The 25,604-nt window shown below is 35.0% G+C and overlaps 1 protein-coding gene, 1 long non-coding RNA gene and 1 pseudogene across 4 annotated transcripts; 2 read left to right on the forward strand and 1 right to left on the reverse strand.

Annotated features, from left to right (window-relative positions):
• Window positions 1-983: 983 nt before the first annotated feature.
• LOC132163954 (transcription repressor MYB5-like) lies at window positions 984-3,039 on the forward strand (annotated as a pseudogene). The gene is made up of 2 exons (XR_015912943.1): window positions 984-1,692; window positions 2,128-3,039. The product of XR_015912943.1 is annotated as a transcription repressor MYB5-like (transcript).
• On the reverse strand, window positions 2,628-10,018 carry LOC132163955 (uncharacterized). Of its 2 annotated transcripts, none has more exons than XR_009438341.2 (4): window positions 9,900-10,018; window positions 6,132-6,362; window positions 4,030-4,074; window positions 2,628-2,714 (listed from the first exon to the last, which is right to left on the reverse strand). It is a non-coding gene; the product is annotated as an uncharacterized LOC132163955 (long non-coding RNA). The 2 variants fall into 2 exon arrangements; XR_009438342.2 differs by lacking the exon at window positions 9,900-10,018 and adding an exon at window positions 7,615-7,764.
• Window positions 10,019-13,877: 3,859 nt separating this feature from the next.
• On the forward strand, window positions 13,878-20,337 carry LOC132164554 (alpha/beta-Hydrolases superfamily protein). Its single transcript, XM_059575086.2, is given in 9 exon segments — window positions 13,878-14,251; window positions 14,720-14,812; window positions 16,112-16,320; window positions 17,419-17,563; window positions 17,649-17,721; window positions 18,981-19,127; window positions 19,340-19,465; window positions 19,940-19,999; window positions 20,001-20,337. Coding segments are annotated over 9 exon segments (1,158 nt in total). The 5' UTR covers window positions 13,878-13,976; the 3' UTR covers window positions 20,031-20,337.
• The last annotated feature ends 5,267 nt before the right edge of the window (window positions 20,338-25,604 follow it).

Genomic DNA, 25,604 nt, shown 5'->3' on the forward strand with positions numbered 1-25,604 from the left:
TCCATAGTTCTGGAGCGGGTTTCGATCGGGTGCCTTTGTAGTGCACTGTTTCCACTGAATTTAGTGAGAATATTCGAAAGCGCGACTGCGCGAGTAACTCTGCGGGCACGTGGGTCCTATTTTCCCGTCTTCCCTGGCTGTCTCGACCTGCTTTTTCAGAATGTCTGCCAACGCGCACGCAACGAAGCTACATACACTCGCTCATAATTTTCATATACTGGACCACACTAGCTCATTGAGTGCTGGAAGATTTTTTTTTCGCTTTTTTTTTTTCTCGGAGAGTAATTTGGAAGCCTTACTCGCTAAGAAAAAGACTAAACAAAAAGACAACAAACGAACAAAATGAAATACACTACTAAACAGTGTAATTTAAGGAATATTATATTATATTATATTTTTTATATAATATCATGTCATTTAATTTGTAAATTTTACTTAAAATTATGGAATAGATCATTTCTATTTCAAAAGACAATAACATTTTTGATGAACTTTATTTTATTATGTATTTAATTAAATAATTGAGGATATCAAATAGTTTAGTATTTTATCCATTGAAGAGTTTATATTTCTTAAAATATAAGGTAAAATCCACTTAACTATTCTCAAATTACCACTTCAATGACAATTTACCCCCAAAATTATCAATTACGACAATTTATCCCTCAAACTACCAAAACAATGACAATATATCCCCCAATGCTAGCAAAATAACGGAATTACTCCTGTAGAATTTTTAATAAGACAAAAATATCCTTAAAATTTTGAAAAAAAAAATCAATTTTAGTATTTTTATTTTAGTAAGGATAATTTCATTTTTTTTTAAAAAAAATTGGGAGTACATTGTCATTATTTTGGTAGCTTGTAGGATAAATTGTTGTAATAATAATTTGGGAGTAAATTGTTAATAAGGTGGCTGGGTAGTTTGAGGAGATAAGTAAACTTTACTAAAAAAATATATATATATATAATGAGTTTCATACATAATTTATGTGCATAATTAAAAATTTCACTCTTAAAATCATTAAAATATTTATTTCAAGTCAACATATAAAAACTCCAAGAGAGTAGAGTAGGGTAAAGAGTAGAAGCAGATACGTGACGTGGACGGTGTTGGAAGGCGCGTGAGGAGAGGGATCTTATTGTCACAGTGACACTTCATCCATGTCTTGCATTTTCTTTTTTCCCAAAACCCAATCTGAAAGCCAATCATAAACAGCAACCAAATTAAAAAACATAGAGGCAACCTCATCTCATCATCCCCCTCACACACACCCATATAGACAGACAAGCCCGACATTCTGTCCGAAGATAGAGATTTGAGAGAGAGAGACCGAGAGAAGCAGAGGACATGAGGAATCCTTCGTCATCATCATCGCCATCAGGAAAGGCTGGAGGTGGGTCTGGGTCGGCGGCGGCGGGCAAGTCGACGACGACGACGCCGTGCTGTAGCAAGGTGGGGCTGAAGAGAGGGCCATGGACGCCGGAGGAGGATGAGCTTCTGGCCAATTACATCAAGAAGGAAGGCGAGGGCCGGTGGCGGACCCTCCCCAAGCGTGCCGGGCTTCTACGCTGCGGCAAGAGCTGCCGCCTCCGCTGGATGAACTATCTCCGTCCATCCGTCAAGCGCGGCCAGATCGCCCCCGACGAAGAAGATCTCATTCTTCGCCTCCACCGCCTCCTCGGCAACCGGTAATATATATATATATATATCTCTGTAACTCTAATCATCAACATCTCATTATATTCCCCTTCTCTCCCTCTCTCCCGAAACTTTGCTTTTTGGGTTTTCATTAAATCTGCTCAAGGATATATATCCATCATTGACCACTTCAGCTAGCTAGGGTTCACTGCCCATTTCATTTCTTTTTCTTCTTCTTCCACCTAGCTAGGTTTAGGGTTTCCTGTAACTTTTGTACACTCTATAGTTGAATCTGTTTCTGTATTTCAGCTCGAAAACCTAACACTGTTTTTTTCTTTTTTTTTTTCCTCGTATAAGTTGCCTTCAATCAATTTATCTCAAAACCCCATCATCATCATCATCATCACCATACCATACATCATCCTATTCATCATGATCATCATCATCATGCAATATCTAAATTGCACTATTTTGGGTAATTATAGGTGGTCGTTGATAGCTGGGAGAATTCCAGGACGTACAGACAATGAGATAAAGAATTACTGGAACACTCACCTCAGCAAGAAGTTGATCAGCCAAGGCATAGATCCAAGAACCCACAAGCCACTGAACCCGGACTCCTCCGCCGCGGCTGCCAACAAAGCTTCTTCATCAAAAACCAATCGCAATATTATCCCAAACCCTAACCCTAATCCCGCTTCTCCTGTTGTCACAGAAGAGACTCCTGAAAATGGATACTTCCAAAACCCTAATTTGGACGATCAGTTACTCCATGGCTATTCAGCTTTGCCAAACTCTGATGGTTCAGCTGGGATGGGCTTGAGAAGCAATTACAACAATGGCCCCAGCAGCACTGAAGAAGAAGATGACATAAATTACTGCTCCGATGATGTGTTCTCTTCCTTCCTCAACTCATTGATCAATGAAGACCCATTCGCCGCCCAACACCATCTTCTGCTGCAACAGCAACAACAACAACAACCTAGTACTGGGATTGCGCCGGTGTCTCTGTCTGACCCTTTGATTTCCATCACTGCATCGAGCTTTGGCGGCCTCGGGGCTGGCTGGGAATCTGCAATAATGTCTTCAACTTTCAACCAAAATGAGCCCAAGAGGGAATAATCGAGTTGAATAGAATTTCCTTTCATATATATATACCAGCTGCTTGCATTGGGTATGAAAATGCAAGCAATTTGATATATATATATTTATATAGTTAATGAAAAGTCTAGGGTTTGTCCTATTATGATCGATCATCATTTTATGTATGTTTGTCTATTCTTATTCCACATCTTATTTTCGTGGCTGTAATGTGTGTGGTAATGTATTGTTGTTGTTGTAGACAAAGAACAGACTGAACAGTACTGTAATAATATTATAGATTGCATCTTGAATGAGTTTTCAGTGTGAATATATATATATATTTTCACTTCACAAGCTCAAATAAAGAATTTACATGTCAAGAAATAGGAAGTATCAAATTTTAGTTCTCCCACATCAAATGCATGCCTTCATCATTGAGACAAACCATAAACATTTCAAATCAAGATCTTTCTTCCCGGAAAATATCCATTTCATAGTTCAAAATTTGTTTTGTTACATCTAAGAGTGTATATATCGTTTCAATCATGTGACAACATATGAAATAAATTTTTTCAAATTTACATGATCCTATTTTCAAGTATTTGGAGATAATTACTTGTGGAATAGTATAGCATATATACAATCAATGCAATATTCTCTAACAAGTAAATACAGGGAAGGTGGTTATCTAAGGCTATATATACCTTCAAGTTTGATCATCATGATATGTATAGCACACACATAAGTGTCCATTCATTTATTTCTTCTTCATATCTTTCTATTTTTATTACTTGCTTTCTTTTTCCTTTATCTATTCTTCTTCTCCATATTTATCTCATAAATAATCATGTACATGTGTTTGCTAATTAAAGAGATAGATGAAAACTTGGAAAGCCAGCATCACAGCAAATAGATACATATATATTACATAACTAGGAGTTGCAAGTTCCACAATTCAAGCTTTTGTTTCATTTAAATGCACAAGTTCCCAATAATCTATGGTTTTAGGTCTAGAAATTGGATGGAAAAATAAATGGAAGTAATGAAACATATCATGAGAAGGCAATTTAATTGGTGACTGTACGTTGATTGGAAATTCGTGACTAGCTAGCAAGTAGATCATATTCTTCTTCTCTACATTTATCTTTTGGATATATAATCATGTATCCGCTAAAGAAATAGATGAAAAGTTGAAAAGCCAACATCACAGATTCACAGCTAATAGATATTATATATATATCTATGCAAGTTCCAAAGAATTACTTATAAACCGAGCTTTTGTTTCATTTAATTGCTTAAGTTACCTGGACAGCTTGGATAGAATCGGTAGCCACTAACACACAGTTGAGCTGCAAATCAATAGCAAAGAGTAGTCTATGATTCTAGGTCTAGAAATTGTTGGATAAATATAAATGATAACCATCAAAGTAATGAAAAAAAAAAAGGAAAAAAAAAGTACAATGAGAAGGGCAATTAGGTGACTGGAGATTGAAAATTAGTGACTATAGCAAGTAGCAAGTAGCTAGCTAGAGGTTGACAGCAAGGGTTGCAGAAACTTCCATTTCATGACAATTACTAGTACTACTAATGATCTGATCCTATGATACCATTCTCTTCGAGAAGTTGTTGTCTAGGCTTATATGGATTTTGAAGGCAATTCTTAGTTACCTAATTGATTTTGTATGTTATTTGAGGTTCTCACAAATTTTGATGGTCAAAATGTTGCATGTGATTCATTATTTTGAAGAGTAATGATATTCTTTACACTCATTTCATATTGGTTGACGTGTCGTGTTTGGCTTTTCATAATCTTAATTCACTTTGCATTAGCTGATATGAGATGTGTGTGAGTAAGATGTACATGAAAGCTACTTAAAATACGCTAAGTCAATTAATATGAAATGGGTGCATGTAAGCATTACTTTCATAATCTTAATTCACTTTGCTTTAGCTGATATGAGATGTGTGTGAGTAAGATGTACATGAAAGATACTTAAAATACACCAAGTCAATTAATATGAAATTGGTTCATGTAAGCATTACTCTATTTTGAAAGCCAAAACGATTCTTATCTAAGAATATGTGGGCTTTCGAGAGCCCCAACGCATACATATATATATATATATATATAGCATCACCTCACTTTCTATTTTGATCGAGAAGCTCAGTGAACTCAAGAATGGAAGATTTTGAACCAATCTAATTATCTGACACCCAAAGGGGATTGATAAAATGTATTTCCCATAGACTTCATATAAAACTTTTATCCAAGTATATATCTAACACTTTTGCCAATATTGATGCTTGCTGTTTATAGAATTCCTTTTCAGAGTGTTAAAGATAGCCTAGGTATATATATAACATACAGTTGCTGACACAATATATATATATATATATACACTACAATACTTCGAAAATGATTGATCAGATGATGATTCAAGTGAGGTTTATATATATATATATATATATATATATATATATATATATATAAGGGCTAAATTAAAATTTGTTCATCTTCCAACTCATTTAACGTGCATGAGTACTGCTCAGTTGTGGCTAAAAATAAGAAACTAGGGTATATAAGGTTGGCAATTTTGACATTTCTAGCTTTGTTCTTTAGATACTTTTTTTTTTTTGCTTTTTCATGCACGCGCGTAAGATTATATTCTTCAGATTGTTGGCGTTGCTTTTTGGGAAGTTATTACCATATATAGATGCTGTGGGAAACTATCTATAGGATATTTTGCTTAATTTATAATGACATGAAGACCTATGATGATGCCATGAGTATATATAACATACATAATTCATGTCTCTACCTGGCTAAGAATAAGGTGAAAATGTGCATTGAAGTGAGAATACACATGATATGATTGATAGGATTTAAAGGTGACTCCACCAAGATGTCATGTGTTGAATTTGTATTTTAGGCACACGAACCAAGTAAATTTCCACTGTTGTTGTTTTCTCTCTATTTTCTCTTTACTTTTCACTAAATCGTATAGGCTCAACAATCCTAACACATGTCTACTTTGCGATATATCTCAAAAGAAAACCATACACATAATCTGAAATGGCACAACATATAATAATTCACTCATTCCCACTACCAAGCAATCTACACAAAATAGGGAGTGAAACAAAATTATGAAGCATATATGAATGATATATCCAGTATTTCCACAACCACAAAACATGTTAATTGGTTTTCTTATTTTTTTCAAAGTATTTTGAGTTAAGTAGATACGCTATTTGATTATTCTATATTGCATTTTTATTATGTCATATATAAAACCATGAAGTAAATAAATAACGTTAATTTAGGGTTTTAATATTGAACCATGCATGCACACATTAAACTAAATAGTTTGAAACAGATCTACAAGGAGAAAATGAAACCACTCACTATTTGCTGAAGACAAAGTTGTGTAGTCGAGTGCAGCCTGTGGTTGAAATTATTGGGAACCAAACTCCATAGGTGCATAAGTTGTGTGTTATCAGTCATAACCCGGTGAATATATATTATAATTATTTAATAATAATTTTAATATATAAATAATTATAATATATATTCACCGGGTTAATTATGACCTGTAACATTGTGTTGAACCATCTTGGTGATACAATAGTGAAACACCTGAGTAGTAAATTGAAAAATGTTAAACGAACTAAAGCTCATAGCATTTTAAGTACATGAACCCAAAAATGAATGAGAAGGGAGTAAAAAATGGAATATGAAGTGTTCAAATAGATTAAATTTACTATTTTTATTAGTTTAAATTTGTGGGATATATAATTGTTAATTTGACATGGTATTAAAACAAATGTCATGAGTTTAAGCTCAAGATTCATACAATTACCTGTTAGTTACTAATAATTAAGCTAATTAGTGTATAGACTAAGTACAACAATTTAAAGCACTAAGGTACGTATATGGTATTATCTAGAGCATTCATTTAATTAAAGTCTCTTGAAACTAGCTGTGTTTTAGTTGCAATTTTCAAATAAATTAACATGCATCGCACATAGATTGTTATTGACAGAAAGAACCAACATTTCTCATCAAAGGGAAGGACAAAAGCATGAATGAGAAGTCAAGCCTAATTTATTCATGCCCGTACATGTATATTAAGGAAAAATTTCCAAACCGAGACAGCCATGGTCCCCCGACCCCTTGGTTTCGTCCTAGATTATTGACAACTACAATTTTTTAGCTCAGTTGCAATTCCAATATACATTTATAGTATCCCTTAACATATGCCTATAATTGGTGTGTTATAGTATTTGAATGGCCTAATAATAACCTAAATTACTGTTAACCCACAAAAAAAAAAACTTGGCCGATATGATTCAAACCGGATAGATTTCATATCTACCGAATTATTTGGGCTGGTATTGGGCCAAAAAGTGAAAACCCAAAACTCCAAAGTTTTTTGAAAGTCTAATTTAGACCGTCAGCCTATGGGTGGGCTTTTTCTGGCCCACACCCACCCACGACGGAAAGAAGAAAACCCCTCTGTCTGAGTCCACATCACCCTCGTTGACCATGGGCCCAGTCTCGGCCCTATTTCAACAACACATCAACTAGGCCTAAAGTCAAAAACTCATACTTTAATTGCAAAATCAGGCCCAACTAGTAAAAGAAATTAAAAAGCCCAATAATTTTAATAAATTTTATTTTGTTGCATCTAACAATATACTAACATATGTCTATGTGAAATGATGCAATTCTAGGTTAAACTAGTTTAAAATTTTAGAGAACTTATCGCATCGGTTAACGTGAGTGTTTTAAGTCATTTTTTCATATCAACTACTTAAAAAAATAAATAAAAAACCGCTTAAAACACGTCGTGTCTCAAATAAAGAACAGTAAAACAAGTTTTACTCACCCTTTTTAGAAGAATATTGAAGAAGAGATGATTGAAAATTATTTATTTCAATCCGGTTCCCTATTCTTTTTCCCTATATTTCTTTGAGCAACAAAGCCATGGTAAAGTTTTCATGAACACCTACTTTCCTTGCTTTTCCCAAAAAGCAAGCAATGATACTTTTATCATGGGAAAGAGAGAGAAACAGAAATAATTAGCTTCTCAACTTCACATCTCTAATCTCTATATATACAACTACTTTTTTTTTTTCATCCAACTATGCCACAAAGCTAACAGTCATAACTATTAATTCTATATTTTTATTTGAATTCAACCTTTGATTAGTTGCTCCAAGAGACTAAATTACACGCAATTCAGGCAATTTCACAGGAAAGAGGGTTGTGGAACCCATTTGACCTAAATAGTCTAGGGGCGTAGGGTTCACTTATTAGGGTAGATTAACCCCATAAATTCCTTTATGTGGGACACAATTCAAACAATCAATTATCGAAGATTCTTTCATTTGAATGACTAGGGTATAACTACAAGAATTAAGCTCTCAAATAAGTTTATATTTAATGGTGAGTCATGAATTCTCATGAGCAGTAAAATTAAACAGCTGCAAGAATTAAGCCCTAAAATAAGTAAATATTAAATGACCAGCCATGAATGCTTATGCACAGGCCTCCCATAATTTGTCTGGCAACCTTACCACAATTAAATATGACTGACAAATATATTTTGTTCCTTTCCAATAAGGGACAAATTTTTTTTTTTTTTTTTTTTTTGGGGGGGGGGGGGGGGGGGGGGGTAAAAGGGACAAAAGATTTTGCTCCTGTAGTTTTTGTAGTTTTGTAATCAAACGGTTGAGAACAGTTATATGTTTGACCAAACATCCTTGGATTCATATCTGACCCTCAACTCAAACTACCAGTCTTGGATAAGGCATGTGATTGGTAGATGGTTGACTTGTTGCAGACAAACTATGTAGGTTGTGATACAACTTGTTTGACCTTTTAGTTCTTTAATTATTATTATTTTCCTTTTAATATTTTACTTAATACGATGTTACCAATTTCTTTCTGGGTTCCAACAAACAGTTAACCAATCCAACCATACCTATATGAATAACGTTTCTAGGGTTTTTGCTTTTATGTATTTATTTCTTTTTTTGTAAACATCATTTTTAAGGAGCAAAGTTTTCATCATAGTCTATTAAACTGATGTTACATACTCAGTTAATCATATAAAAAATACACGTGTGAATTATATGTTTAAAGGCGAATGTCAATATAACGAATTGAGTAAGAAAAATATTCTCAACCCAATTTAGAGAAAAACTTTATTTTTATCGGCCGGTAGTTTTTTGAAATTGCATGTGCTCTCTTGTGATTAGCAGTGTTAATACATTAAAATAATGTTTTTTAGCAAAAATTTTGGTTAAGTGTTTTATGTGCGTTCAAACCATGAAAATATATTAAAGAACAGTTAAGAAAATGTATATTGTAAAGGGAAATGCTAGGTGCTCTCCTGACGTTTTTCTAATTTTAAATGGATATTATTTTCTAAGAACAAAGTAAGAGAAATAAGGGAAGTTTAATTTTTTTGTTCTTTTAGAAAATAATATCTACCTAAAACAAAGAAAACACCATGAAAATACCAAAAAAATTAACACCTAACATTCTCCTAAGTAAAATTCCCAACAATACAATAGTAGTACTATGGGAACAATTTTAATAATGTGTTTATTTTTTGGTCTTACATTTAATATGATTTTTCTAGAATTTTGTGCTCCTCCTAAAACTACCCTTCCTGGTCGTCTCAGTGTTCCAAAAGCCAAAACTACATGGCTTGCTTTACAAAAAAACTAACAAAAAAAGAAAAAGAAAGAAGAAGAAGAAGAAGAAGAAGAAGAGGAGAATATGTCTTCATGCACAAAGTTTCTGTGTATTTTACTGCAGCAATGCATGTTTGAACCTCAAACTTCTGCTACAACCAAAAACATGGGTGGGTTTGATTCCATGTCTTTGGTTAGAGGCAAGAAATTTTGAGGGTGTGCTTTCTGAAGGTATCTGAAGTTTCAACACATGGAGGGAACGTTTTGCTTTGTGTATATATTAAGAGAAGCAGCATGCAGATTGCAGAACATATTACACATACAAATTTGCTCAGAGAAGAAGGCAATTTTAACACCCAAGAATGAAAAGAACCATTTTCTATGCCATTCATCATCATGTTTAAGAAGCATGAAAAAAAAAGAAGAGGAACGAGAAGGAAAAGCTGTGAGGCTGAGATATTTGACTTACCTGCAGGAAATCTTCTTTGAGCTCTTTCCACATAATGCATTGCTCTATGAACACCCGCAATGATCATCAAATGGGGTCATGGAAATCTAAACTAAATAAAGAAAGCTTCAAGTATGAGAAAGTTGAGAATTCTTTTTCATTATTCCACAGCCTGACTTTATATATATGCCCCCATGTTTTTCCCAGGCAGAAATGGACACGTGTGGTTCATATCTTGGCTGATGAAAATGTGTACCACCCAATGATGAGAAGGTGAAAGAGGGGTTATAGGATTTTGTTTGGATTGACTGGTAGATTCTGTGTTCTCTATGAGAGGGATCAGAGGCAGAGAGTGTACGAGAGGCAGGGGAGGACCAACCAAACGTTCTAACCAAAAGGGTCAGCATTTGTTAGACAGACCAACCTTTCTCTTCCACTGTCAAAATTGTCTCTTCCCCAACTGCCTATCAGCTCAAAAGGGTAGATCTGCAACTTTGAAAGTTCAGTGTTAGTACAAAGACCCCAAAGGGCCCAAACATCATTTTACTGCCAGTTAAAAGCCTGCAAAATCCTGCCTTTGCCATGTCAGTATGTCACGAGTTTGAGCCCACACCGTTAAGGGGAGCGTTAAAGTAATGATTAAGTGATTAAATTAATTTACCTGATCTTCTTATCAATTTAAGCATTTGGGATAACTAGTAATTTAACATAGTATTAGAGCCAAAGGTCATGGGATCGAACCTTGACTCCATCAAATCACCACTCATTTAAAATTAAATATTTCACGTGTTGTGTCTTACCTATTAAAAGAGAGTTTAAGCCCACACGTGAGGGATATATTTAAAGTAATGATTAAGTGATTAAATTTACCTCTTCTTATTAGTTTAAGTTTTTGGGATAACTGGTAATTTAACAACAAGTAATGACAAAGATAATATAGGTTTCAAAACGTGCCGTTTTGAAATACGATTTGGTCTTTAGAATCGTAGTTTAAATTTTAAACTGATACGTTATCTCCTACTTATGATTTGAAAACACAGAAACTTTTGGCTTGTAGGGACAAATGAACTCTTATATGTTCTGAATTTGCATTTGAGAGTGCAAAGATGGTCTATAGAAACACAAACAGTGATAGTTGAGCTAGATTTCTCCTGGACCACATATCCCACATAGAGCTGCAAACCCAAAATTTTATTCTTTATTTAATAAATTATTATTCCACCAAAAAGAAAAGATCTAGCTGCATGCCAAAATGAGAAGTAGCGGTGGCACATTTGGCAAAAGCAAAGCAAGGGAACGGAGGTGACCCAAAAGTCAAAGTTTGTACCAATCATAGTACTTCCAAGGATGTAACCTACCATTCTTATGCTGCTTAGCATACAGTAATACCCCTAAAAAATAAAAACATTTGTAATTCGACGAATATGTCATTATCATTTGGTATGTTTTACGAAAAATAAGGTGGAATGGAGAGGGCCGATTCGTTATTTAAGAAGGGTAAACTTATCATTTTATTTTAAAGAATTGGCTCTACGAATCCTCCAAAAATGTTTACTAATGTGACTAAATTAACGTAACAATTTACAAAAAACTTATCATGTCAACCCTATGCGACATCCATGCTAGCCCCCACTTCATGTCGGTTATGTCACCTCTTGAATGAACTGCTGGGGTAGATGAACCACCCTCAAGTCAGCCATCTCTTTGTTGGAAAATGGAGGAGGCGGCGAGGTGGTTGGCGTCATAGGTGCGGGTGCAGAGGTACAGGGGAGGCAAATGGATAGATGTGTTGACGTTGAAGAGAAGATTAAGATTATGTAATTGATGTGGGTAGTACTATGCAGCACTGTCACGTCAACTTGTAAGGAAATATAATAACATTGATGGTTCCGAGCCCTAGCAACAATTCATCTTAACCCAAAAAAAAAAAGGCTATACAATCAGGGGATTATCAATTTAGTGGTTTTCACACTTGTAAGCTTCTACTAAAAGTTAGGGTGTGTTTGAATCTTGATTAGTGGGCACAGCACTAGTAGTTCAATGTATATTCCGGGCCCAATTAAGCAACACAAGTGTTTCTGATAAGATTGAAGCCAATTTTCTATGATATGATGGGAAGCTACCCACAAAGTCCCAAAAACTGCAAGCCAATCCAAATAAAACCAGAAATTTTGTTATAACATGATTTAGTGAAACACACAAAGTCAGTAATTACTTGTCCCTAATTTCAATTTGTCTTTTATTAATTTTTTTTTTTAAAAAAAAAACTGAAAATAGCTATAATTTTAGTAAAGGAAGCAAACATTATTGGCTTGGGTGTTGGTGTGTTCTTTTCATGGGGTTGAAGTATGTATTCAGATGATGTCTACTTGCAGTGACTTTCTTCCCATTCCATTATCGTGGGACATATATTCATTTTCATTTCAAATATAATACTTATAACGTATGATCCAAATGCAACTTGTTAATTATTGCTGAGAAACTTGTAATGAGTATGCAATGATTTGCAGAAGATCATGTTAATAGTACGAATTATGTTTTGTATTATATATATTTGAAATAGATAAGATTACAAGAAGGATATATATTTTATTGGTTATATATATAACACCTAATTTGATCAATTAGGTGCTATATAATTTTGAAATATAAATTTTACGGGTATATGTCAGATCGGTACTATGTCTGATGGTTTTTTTCTTGTCTTGTATGTAGTCCGTCGTCCGGTCCAGTAATGTGAAAATATGCTTTTGCAATAAACAAGCCTAGTGTTATCGTATAAAATAACTTATTATTATCCCTTAAGAAACCTAAATTTAATACAACTTAAGAAGATAAAATTATAAAGGAAGATAACTTCTAGGGTTCCTTGCACTTGATAAGATAAACGTTGAGCTAGCTTCTGAAACCTTCACACCACTATATATAGGAACATAACCTTCCCCCAGCAAAACAATGGCCTTTACTCGTCTTTGAAGCACACGGTTTTAGAATTAATTAAAAAAAATCTTGAACAACAAAGGGGTCCTCATAGACTCATAGCCATTAGCCACTAGCCTTCGTTGCCTTCAAACTTGCCTATGCTTTTAGGATGACAAGGCTAGGGTAAGATTTGATAATTCTAGCAGTCACATATGCTACTCCCAAGTAATGATATAAAGGGGATTAAAATGAATTTGAAATAATTATTATTAAATTTTGATTTATTGATAATTTTAAATGTTATATCATATTTATGAGAATTATAGTTCTCTCATTATTATCAACATGGGCTACTATATTATAGCTTGAGCCATAAAAGCCCAAATGAGCTTTTTCTTTTGTCGGGCGGGGATGGCCACTCAACCATCTTTCTATTGTGGTAGATAGGGCTAGGCGTTGGTAGAAAAATTTTTGTTTCGTCAAAATGTCGGTAAAGTCAAAAATTTCATCGACTTATTCCGCCAAAGTTTTGTCCTGACACCGATATGCGGTCGGTAAAGTCGGTTTGGTAAAGTCGGTATGTAAAAAAATTGAAAATTGTCAGCGAAGTCGATCGGTAAAGTCGGTTCGGTTAACAAATTTTATTTCGCCTATCGAAGCGAATTTGTCGAAAGAAAAAAAAAAAGGTTTCACCTATCACCCATTGGTTAATTGGTGTCTGTAAAAATCAGTCGGCTATCGATCAGTAAGTGGCCAAAAGTCAATAAACAGTAAATTTGTCTACGCCTAGTGGTAGAAGATGGTTCCGCAACCACCCTTATCTAACAAAGGTCGAATCTTAAGAACTACAGTAAAATAATTAAAAGAAGTGGTCGGATTACTATGCATTCTCTTGAAATTATCGACTATTCTGTCTAAAAGGTAAAACCATTCCTAGCAATTCCAAGTATATGTTGGCTACGTGTAGCAATACCAAACATAAAACGTGGAAAAAGTGGGAGACATGCCACGTAGGACAACCGTATGTTGGCTACGTGGACAAATACCGAACATGAAACCAGTGCCCAGTTTCCCTAACCTCTAACTACAGATTGAAGGAACCATTCATGCGAGCTCTCTTGTACACACTCAACACTCCCGAGGATTCTCTGTTTCTCTTATTAGAGATTCAGAGCTATGGCAAGCACTACTTCCTCTATACTGCCCCTATCAAAACCAGATTTTCCACTCCTTTCCTCTCAAAGAAACAAGAAGATTATAGCGTCATCAACCACTTTTGGCAGAACCCGTCTCCAAGAATATCCAATTCTTCGTGGATTTTCGAAGCTTCATCGAATTAGTACAAATGGGTTTGTTGTACTTTCTCGTTTGAACGATCAGGTTGAAGAGATTGGCCTTTCTAGTCAGGAAACGGCGGGGAGTAGTGACCCCAAGATGGAAGTTCAAAGCCGGTAATGGTTTTCAATCTTTGTTCTTTTGAAACTAGCTTGGAATATTGTTAGATTCTGTTTGGTTTCCTAGAAATAGACATGTGCATATGTGTATTGTGTTTAACTATAGCAAATTAAGTTCAAATACTGTTGAGTATACACGTGTGAGCATAAAAGATTCCAACATTGGGATTTCAAGACCTCATCCGTGTATGAGGAAGCATGTCTGTCGATAGTCTTGTCTATTCTAGTTGGTGGAAGATTTCTCTTTGGTAAAAAGTGATAATCTTGGGTCTGGAAATGAGCCTTCTATTTCATATAATTTGTTACCCATTTGCCAGAAAGCTTTGCCCCTATTTCATGTAATTTGTTACCCACTTTATGGGGGTTCTTATTCTGTATCCTTTTTGCGTTATTTTTATTTTTCTATGGGGGAGTCAATTATTATGTTTATCTGAATTTGTGATGAAATATCTTTCTGCCTTGTAGTATGTGGAACTGGAGGGGTTATTCTATTCGCTATCAGTATTCTGGGAACGGTGGCCCTGCATTAGTTTTAATTCATGGTTTTGGAGCAAACAGGTCTACATCAATCATATTTTGCTTCTCATTATCAGACACCTAATTGCTATAGGTATTAAATGCACAAATTGCTAATACTTCATCTTTCATATAAATTCATGTACTAATTGCATGCATACTCTCTTTCCTACTAATTACTATAGTTTTGATGCATGCATGTGAAGTTAAAATTGAGATAGTTGCAGTATATGATTTTATGGTTCGCCATTGGTGTCAAATACTCTGGTAGTGGATTATGTTGTGAAGCTTGTTCAATTTTGAACCATGGATGGAGCTCAATACAGTGTTGAAGGGAAAATTTTATAATCGTAGCTATGAGAATCATAAAACAAAAGGAGTTTTATAATCATAGCTAAAATCATTCAGATTAATCACAGTAGTGATGGTCCCACTTGGTATTAGGTTTCACACCGAGCTATGCAGTAATCAAATTTTTCATGAAATGTTCACAACTAGTTCGAAAGACCATAAGAAATTAGAACAAATTATGGTTTTTTAAGTAGCTCTGAAACGAAGGAGCAGAATGGATAAAATGTACAAGTTGCTACATCTAAAATGACAAGGAATTACGATTGGTGCAATAGTGTTGGTCTGTCATACTTATTCCTAAAATTTTTTCTATGTTATTTAAATATTAAAGTGTGATTAGTATTCAATGTTTAGAATTAAGAAAGTAAACTCAAGTTTAAAAGAAACTCAATTATTTTTTTGGGTATAAACCTAATCTTTTTAGTTTATTCCCACGCTAATCACTAGAAGTCGAACCTGGTCCTTCCACTCATAATGATAGGGCTACTGCCATTGGTCCAAAGGCCATTTGCAAGAGAAACCCAATTATCAGAGACGTAGAACAAAGTATTCATTGACAGATTTAAGAGAGTGCATCACTATATATTCTCTGCATCTGTGCACAGCACATCTGCTTGTTTTGGGTTACAGATAACAGTTTATATCAGTGGCATTCATGGTACTTTACTTATTAAATACAATGCCTTCTATTTGTTATGAGTATGGACCTTAAATCGCGATTAGTACCCACAAATACCAATAAATATTCTTTGGCACATATCAGGATAGGGAAGTGTGTTTAAAAATTGGTTACCCTACTGGATCCTTGCAAATGTTTGGTAATGTATTGCTTATAATTTTCATTCTTCAAATATCTGCATGTTTAGCTTCTAGGTTTATGCATGTTTCAATATATTAAATGTTGATTGCTCCAAAGTTTTGTTATCCAATCTATTTGATACTATTTTTAATGTCTTTTAGTACTTGTGACTCAATTCTGGCTGGTTGCAGTGACCATTGGAGGAAAAATATTCCGGTTCTGGGAAAATCACACAGGGTATATTCTATTGATCTTATTGGTTACGGATACTCTGATAAACCAAATCCTCAGCAAGTTGGAGACAACTATTATACATTTGAAACATGGGCTACCCAACTAAATGAGTTTTGCACTGATGTGGTTAAGGATGAAGCATTCTTTATATGCAATTCCATTGGAGGTGACCACCTTTTTTTATGTTTTTGCTTATGAATTAATCCGTGGTTATAAGCCTTGAGCTTAAACATTATTCTTTTTATTATTATTGTAAATCCTTTTATCTCTTAGCAGCTCTACAAATTATTTTTGAGCAATATGCAATCATAGAACTAAACTTAAATTTCATGAAATTTTCTTCAAATATAAGAACCACAAGAATTGTTTTTATTTTTTAAGTGCTAATTATTCAACTAGAACCATATTTCAGTTGAGTCTAATACGGTTCGCTAGTTTTTATTTTGTTATAGTGCTTTTACTTGCGTTTGAAAGTAATGTAATGCACCCTCCACATTAAGCTATTCCACCCATACTTAGACAAGTCAATTGAGTACCTCAGTGGTGGGATTGAATACATGGATCAAATCAGAGTCCACACCATCTAAAGTAAAAGAAATAGATATACATGAAGTAAGCCCTCTTATGCATAGCTCTGCTATATATGTCCTGTTCTTCACATATAAATATCTAGATCATCTCTGACTTTCCGGTTGAAATGTGCAAAATTTGAACCAAAGTGGCTTACAAAGTCTCATACAAGGAACTTGTATCCTTCTTTGTATTGCTAATTGTGAAATATGCTGGCAGGCTACCCCTTTGATGCCATTGGAAATTGCTTGCATCATAAGATGAATGCTAAAAAATCTTGCCTGTCCTGGATAGACTTTGGTCATACACTGCTTAAAGAGTTTCATTTCTTGTGGCATTTCATAAGTGCATATTTTCTTTTCCTTTCTTGTCATGTTCACGTGTTACAAGCTTAACTTTATAATATATAGTTTGTAACCATAAAGTGCTATACATGCTTATTTATTGTGGTTTCCTCTCTTTTTCAATTCATAATTGTTTCTTATACTCTATTTTAATAGATAATGCCCAACACGTGGAATATTTAATTGAAATGAGGAGTAAATGGCTGTGACAGGATTCGAATTCAGGATCTCTGCTCTAATACTATGTTTTGGAATAAATTGTGATTTAAATAACACCATTCGTAATTTTAAATTTTTTAAGGTTGATCGTATGATACCCTCAAAGATTTCTTCTTCTGGTGTTTATGTAGGAGTTGTTGGTCTTCAGGCAGCAGTTATGATTCCACAGATCTGCAAAGGCATTATCCTTCTAAATATATCTCTTCGCATGCTTCATATTACGAAGCAGCCTTGGTTTGGAAAACCTCTAATCAGATCATTCCAGAGTTTGCTGAGGTACAAATTTGACCAATAGTTTCTTTGTATCAACTATCAGAGTTTTAGGATCTGTAGACTTTATATAGTCATGTCGTCGTGTCAGGAATACTGCTTTGGGAAAGTATTTCTACAAAACTGTTGCCACACCAGAATCTGTGAGGAGTATTCTTAGCCAGGTACTCATCTATATCATAATTGATATTTCTAATTTTAGGAATTAGTGCTAATGATATGAAGGACTGATTTGAATTATATCTAGAACCAATTTATGGTAGTTCAACACACCAAAGTTCACCAAAATTTCGTAAGGTTCACAATTTTACTTGAAATTTTCATCACGTACTCCTAAATGTCACTGATTATGCAATGTTTTCAAGTGTTGTGAAAACTTCCAAATCCTCCAGAAGGCCAGAATCTTCTTCTCTTTTGTTTGTTATGCCCTCATGGTTTCATCTTAAAAAATAGACTATAGGGGGATAAGTGATTGGGTCTACAGATGGTGGTTTAAGTCATCAACATTTAGTGGTACTTTAATTCTTCTTCTTTTTCCTTCCACTTTTCCTTCACCTCTTGAAATGGAATAGTAGCATAGAAATAGTGAAACTGGGAACATAATCGACAATCCATGGGCCAAGTTGAGTTCGAGTTGTACTTTGTTGGAGCCATAAGTTCTCCTTGGAAGAGGTGTAGGCCAGTAATAATCAGGCTTTAAGATTATAGATTAATCTGAATTTAAGCTTTGAAACATTGTTGACACTGAACCTAATCTCATAAGCATCAGGTCCTTACATTTTAAGCTTGGATTTAATCTGACAACCTGTCAGGTTTGATTTCTCAATCCGCAGTCATCTGATTGACATACATGCTCACTTCACTCCAGTATTATGACTTCATCATTGATTCCTTGCTAGAAAAGTCATGAAGTTTAGAGCTCTTGACTTTCCACAAGAAGTAAAATGATTTTATGCATATAGGTGGAAAAGTGTAGCAAGTATTTGACAAGTTGGCAAGCTTGTCTATGCATATAAATGGATGTGCCAATTGTATGTATGGGAAAAGACAATACATGCTATAAGTGGGACATGCTTGAGTATGCTGTCTTTGAGTTACCATGCTGCATATTTTTTGCTTAACAAAAGGCTTCCTTGAAAACTGAACCTCAAATTTTGTAAATCATATAAGATTTCACTTTTGGAGTTGAGATTCTGGAGATGCTGTGGTGTTTCAAGTCAAAAGTGGTATTCTAGAAACAAAAAAGATTTACAAATTACAAGTGATAATAGACAGACAATTGATGATAGAACTGGCGGTGAGTCTCACGCTGGGGATGTAATCTTGTCCAAGACCTATATTCTAACTAGCATGTTTAAATGAAAAGAATGAATCAAGCCATGTCCTTGTTGGTTGCATTTACTTCTGACGAATTGCATTTCAGTGTTACCATGATACCTCCCAAGTCACAGAGGAACTAGTTCAGAAGATACTTAATCCAGGACTTGAACCTGGTGCTGCAGAGGTGTTTCTGGAGTTTATTTGCTACTCAGGTGGCCCTCTTCCTGAGGAACTTCTGCCTCAAGTAAAGGTCAGTTTGTTGAACTGAATTATTATATCTTAACCACTTATCCTACTTGTCCCAAGTTGTGGTTTCGAGTCTTGTGAGCAGCCACTTCATGCCAATAAGAAATATGCTTAATGGTAGGACTTGTATCCAAGCCATCCTCCCAGGACCCATCTAAGTTGGATGAGCACTGGAAAATGACCCTCTTTTTAATTTTGTTTTTTTCCTCTTTACAGTGTCCTGTTTTAATAGCATGGGGTGACAAGGATCCATGGGAACCCATTGAGCTTGGAAAAAACTATGGGAATTTTGATTCTGTAGAAGACTTTGTTGTCCTCCCCAATGTTGGGCACTGCCCCCAGGTTCTCTCTGTCTCTTTCTCTCTCTCTCACACACACACACCCGCTGACCTACACATACAAGCAGGCACATGTGGAGGTCTTAATTTCGTGGTGTTTATGAACATAGAACCCATTTTTAGGAGAAGAAGTCGTCATCTGACCAATTGGCTCTCCTGTACTACTGTTCAAACGAGTGCTAGTAGGAGACAGAGTGCCTGACAATAAAATTGAAATGAATTTAAAGGTTTTGAGGTGTAGGGGCTGTTGGGCTTCTTAACATAATTTTCTATGCACCTCCCACTCTGTTGACTCTAAATCACTGGTTTCTGGTGTTCCATCAATGCAACATCCTTTATAAACCAATTGCGGAAACAAATGCCCTTTTCTCTGTCCCTACTTAACTATAGCCCTCATGATTCAGATTTGCATATGAACCTTGTAATGTTTTTGCTGATAATAACTTTTTACTTTAATGATTTGTTGGCTGGAGTAAAGGACGAAGCACCTCATCTTGTGAATCCACTTGTCGAGTCATTTGTGGCGCGCCATGCTACGCCCATCTGCTAGTGTCTCCACGACTGTCTGATCCAGTGGCATGTCTGTTTGTTGCTGTTTCTTAGTGCGTTCAAAGTGTTTCTGTCTTATCCTTTCTCAAGGCACTGCTAATCAAATTCCACATTCCCTTTTAAACAATATATGTTCAAGCGTGGGGCTAAGCACTTCTTTTTGTGGGGGGGTATGCTTGAAAAATGTGGCATTTCGGCCAACCTGACTACCAAGTCTTTAGAATGCTTAGACTTGGACCACTTTTATTTTAAATCTTCAAATTTTTGTAATTACATATTGTAAGACTATTTTCTGTTAATATTATATGAAGTTTTGCCAATAAGCAATTTCTTAAAGTCTCATGCACCAAATTCATTGGTTGGTTTATAGTCATCCCTGTATATATATAAGGATAAAAGACTCTGCTTTCTAGATGCACCTTATTATGATTTTAAAAAGCTTATGGTGGAGGGACCCTTCAATTATTGAAGTCATGTCAAATTTGGCTAAGTGATGCTACTTGAACTTGGTCAATTTTACGTGAATCACTTGTATAATTAATTGATTAAAAGCAACTCTGCAGTCCTATTTGAAGGATATCTACTAAGCACAGTTATAAACATGCATAAAATTAACAATTTTGGTGACCATATGAACAAAATAGATGTAGTTTGTACGTTCAAGGACTTGAATATGTGATTAGGAACTATGAAAAGACATGTTTCCAAGCAAGCAAGAAGCTGCTTCTAGTAAGGCCGTCAATTTTTAACAAAATTTGTGAACTCAACACGAAATTAATTGATTAAGGTTGATGGTCTTGATTCGTTTAATTAAATGGGTCAAGTGAGGGTTGTCTGATATTCATGTTTTGATACGATCTGAATCCAAGACGTAAACATGAATTGTCACCTGTATTTTGCAAGGCCTCTTGAATAGTAAATATGCTTGGGTTCTGCTCCTTATTGTGGATGAGATCTCTTGAGATATGCAGAGATTGTATTTGGTTGAACACGTACATGCAAAAAGGTTTAAACATGTGAAGAAGGACGTTTTCAAAAATTAGAAGCATGAAATTTATAAGATTTCTTGAAAATGGGCTTTGATTACAAGAACCTTCAAAATATAGTATCTTTCACAATCAAAATCATGGACCAATCTACCATTGAAAAAGACAGAAAAAAGGGCAAGTTTTTTTTGGTTTTTGTTTCTACTGTCTTCAGATTCTTTTCCGACTAATGGGTTTTTTCCAAAAATCCATGTTGGAGCCACCAACAAGTCATGTAGAAAGAAGGTTTGAAAAGCATATTGGTCGCACTCTGCATAAACCGATACCAAAAGAATGGTTGATCTGATTATTTTTTGGTGTCTTTCTGCTTCCTACTAGTTAATGTGGATCTCACCAATAGCAATCGACATGATTACTGAAGCAACATAATTAAGCATGGGATCTTTTGAATCAATCAGTAGTGGGCTCACTGTGGCTCCCACATCATCATCACTTTTAACGCACGCTTGAAACCCCATTTTTATACCATGGCCATGCCTATCATAATTACATCATGGATGATGAAATAGCTAGGCATCATTTACAAGTGTACCAATACGGCAATACCCCCCCCAAAAAAAAAAGAAAAAAAAAAAGAAGCTAAATAAACATGTGTTTGGGTTGATCTCTAGTACGATCAACTGAGAGTGTACATGGAACATAATGCCCAATACTACTCACCAATTAAAGGAAAAAATATGTCTAGATATCGAGTCTAAGAACAAGACAGCGAGTAAGTGACATTTCATGTTCACATATCGTGTTTAGATCATATCGATGTATGGGTATAAGACTATATAAGTCAATACTAATTAATTAGATTCATTTAATTAAACATGTCATACCTTTCAACACTAACCCGCTAATAATTAGGTTTATGTCAGGTTTGCGAGTTGTGTTAAAAACTGTTAACCTTTATGTTACGTGTTAGGTTTGGGTCATGTTGGGACATGAGTATAAGACTATATAAGTCAACCTTAATTCGACTCATTTAATTAAATAAGTCATACCCATCAATCATAATCCACTAATTTCGTGTTGGGTTCATATCGAGTTTGCGAGTCATGTAAAAAAACTATCTGCCCTAAATTGGAGACGCTATTCAATAAGTTCATGATCAGTCTTCTTCTTTCACTTGCTTCTAACTAGTTTTTCTAATATCATTCTTTCTTTGACGACGCACTAGATTGTACTAACCAATTTGAATTTGCCAAACAATAATTGGAAAGTATAAACGATTATATATATTGAGTATGTAACTTCTGAGGAAACTGTATAAAGCAAGCTGAGATTCTACATTTTTTTTTTTAATGGTAGAGCCTAGAGGGTTTATGTGCATGGGGAGGGTTATGATCCCCTTAGGTCATCATCCCCTAAAAAAGCCAAGTTATATATGATGAAAAAGAAGGACATTAAAGAACTCTGTGAAGCAGATACTTGTAAAGCATGATTAAATAAAATCCATGACCAGATGGGTATATACCTTTTTATTTCTTTAAGAAAGCTTAAAGACTATTGTTGGCCTAGAAGTGATTGAAGCAGTGATGTCTTTCTTTCTGAATGGAAAGTTAATTAGGGAGGTTAATACCACTATATATCATCACACTTCCCAAAGATTCCTAGTCTTTCTTGTATGGGAGACTGGCCAATCTCTTGCTGTAATACAATATATAAGCATGGCTTGGTTTGTTAATATTTTTTTGGAGGATGCTTTTTGGTTTTTGTTTGAAAAATATACTAATGTGACAAAAAAGTGAAAGTAATTTTGAATGTTTTGTGTTTGAGGTTTGTTATTAATGTATTTGTTTTGAAAAGAGAAAAGAAAAAAGAAAAAGCTTTAACAAAATATTTCTAAGATTTTGGCCAGAAGATTTTTTTTGTTTGTTTTTGCCAAGCTTTAATTATAGCACCAACCAGACAGAAATGGGGGTGAAAACTTGTGTTAGAAAGAAAGCTATTTTTCTAACAACTTGTGTTGCAAAGGTGTTTTATATTGCTTTAAATGGAAGGTTGGTGGGATATTTTTCTTGTTTGAAGGGTTTGAGGCAAAGGGTATTAGATTGAAGACAACACAGTAGTTCATGAATCAAGCAATCCGACAAAATTTCACTATCAAAGATGTGTCTGCCCTCCTATATCTCATCTTAATTAGCTTGCGGATGACTTTAAGACTTTGTCTTATCCTGATATGGTTTCTATCACAATCCATCAGGCATGTTTTAAATGAGTTCACTGATCTGTCGTAAGAATGAAGTCTTCTTTGGAGAAAAAGTGTGGCAAACAAAAACTAATTCCTCTCAATTCTTGGGTTTAAAGAAAGAAAGCTTTTCTATCAACTATCTTGGCATCCTTATTTCTAGCAAACTTTCTAAAAACTAGTTGTAAGCCTTTACTAGATAAAATCTCTAGTAAGATCAAATCTTGGAGGGCAAGAGGGTTTGATTTATAGGCAGAATGCAGTTGATTCAATCTAGGCTATATGAGATTCAAGTATACTGGTTATCTATTTTTATTCTTCTTAAGAAAATCATCAAACAACTTGAGCAAAAATTCAGTACTTATAGTAGTCTAGTTCAGATGAGGAGGCAAGTGATGCAAAAGTTAGCTAGACTGCAGGTTGTCTCCCAAAGAATGAAGGGGTTCTTGGTTTTAGAAGGCTGCTAAATTGAAAAAATACCTCTGTTTTGAGGCACATTTGGTCCTAGCTTGTTTGCTGAGGAAGGACTTGTATTAAGAGGAAAAATTATCAACTTTGTCAATAAACCTAGCTAGTGAATGCTTTTGAGGTTGGAGGAAAATTTTGGAAATCAGAGAACTTGCAAGACCCTTTCTTGAAGTTTATAAAGACACTGGGGAATCAATCTTTTTGTGCCATGATAATTGGCACCCCAATGAACCTCTGCTTAAAAAGCATGGTGTTAGAGTAGTTTATGGGGCTGGTAGCCATCTTCATATTAATCTATCTACTATCTAGTGTACTATCTTCTGGTGTTTGGACGTGGCCAGCTACAAGATCAGATGTAGTGGTGGAAATTAAATATAAGCTCTGAGAGGCCATTTAGGTCTAGAAGATCATGCTACCTGGTCTAGCTCATGCACTGCCATATGGGTTTAGTGCTATAAGAGGAGCTATCCCTACTGTTGCTTGGAGGAAACTGGTGTGGTACTCCAAAGTCATTCCTAAGCATAAGTTCATTGTCTGGCTTATAATAAAAAGTTGATTGTGATCAACTAAAGACAGTTGATTATTTAAAAAAAAAGAAAAAAAAGAAAAAAAAAAAGGGAGACAGTCATGCTGCTATACCTAGAATTGGATTGCAAAGGTGTTGTGAGATGTAGGGCTGGCAATTTTTGACATGACTCGCAAATCTGATACAAATTCAATACAAAATTAGTGAATTAGAGTTGAGGAGTATGACCCGTATAATTAAATGGATCGGGATAAGATTGACCAATATAATCTCATATGCAGGCCACTCCTAACCACCCAAGGGGTGGCTCCTTGCCGATATTTAGGATTAACAATTTTTTACACGACCCACAAACCTGATACGAACCCAATACAAAATTAGTTGGTTAGAGTTGATGGGTCTAATCTGTCTAATTAAATGAGTCGGCTTAAAGTTGATCTATATAGTCTTATACTTATGGCTTGATATGACCTGAATTAAACACACGAACACGAATTGCCACTCCTATGTAGGTGTATGTTGAGTCCCATTTGGGTATGCACTAGGATTATCTAATTAGCTATATAAAGATTACGAAGAACCTCAATTAATTATGACTAATCCCTTTGGAGTATTGTGTAACTTATGTCCAAATCTGGGGCACTGCAACACAAGGAGGGCTTGATGGGACCTAAGGATGTTGAGTGAAACAGATTGTGATTACCCCGTTGGATTAATTGTAAAGGCATTGTGCAAGCGTGGGATACAGTTAGTGCGTCTCAGAGTCGTACAGTTGCAGTGGGGTTTTAATGGTGATGCATGTGTTATGTGTTTTCTGTTTTAGGGGTATTGCAGAGTAGAGATGATCATTTGCATTATAGAAGTAGTGCTCCTAAGAGAATTTGACAGAGAGTGTTATTTTTATGCCCAGTAACCAGGCAGAGTAATTGTTAGTGGGATTTAGAGACAAATTCGAGGAGCAGGAGCTTGATTAATGCTACTTGGTCTATACATAATCTTTCTTATATGGACTGAAAGGAACATTAGAATCTATGGAGGGCACTCTAGAAATGACTATAGTCTTTGTTTCATACAATTTGTGATGATTTGAAGGATAAAATCTGGTTTTCTGAGACTAAGATGTTTGCAGTTGTGTTGCTGATTGTAAAGTATGTAATAAAGTACTATTTATACTTTTTTCTTTGATAATATATTTGCCCATCAATTAGAAAAAGAAACAAGAAAAAAGAAAAGAGAAAAATTGTTGTTCTGCCACCTCAATAGGAGGGCCTAGGGACAATATGACAGCACCCAAAAAAAAAAAAAAAAAAAAAGTGTGTGAAGTGACCTTTATTGATACGAACTAACCACCAAACACAAACATCTAATGGGATGCTCC

The sequence above is a fragment of the Corylus avellana genome, chromosome 8 (genome assembly GCF_965113065.1).
Source record: "Corylus avellana chromosome 8, dhCorAvel1.hap1.2, whole genome shotgun sequence".
Classification (NCBI taxonomy): Eukaryota; Viridiplantae; Streptophyta; class Magnoliopsida; order Fagales; family Betulaceae; genus Corylus; species Corylus avellana.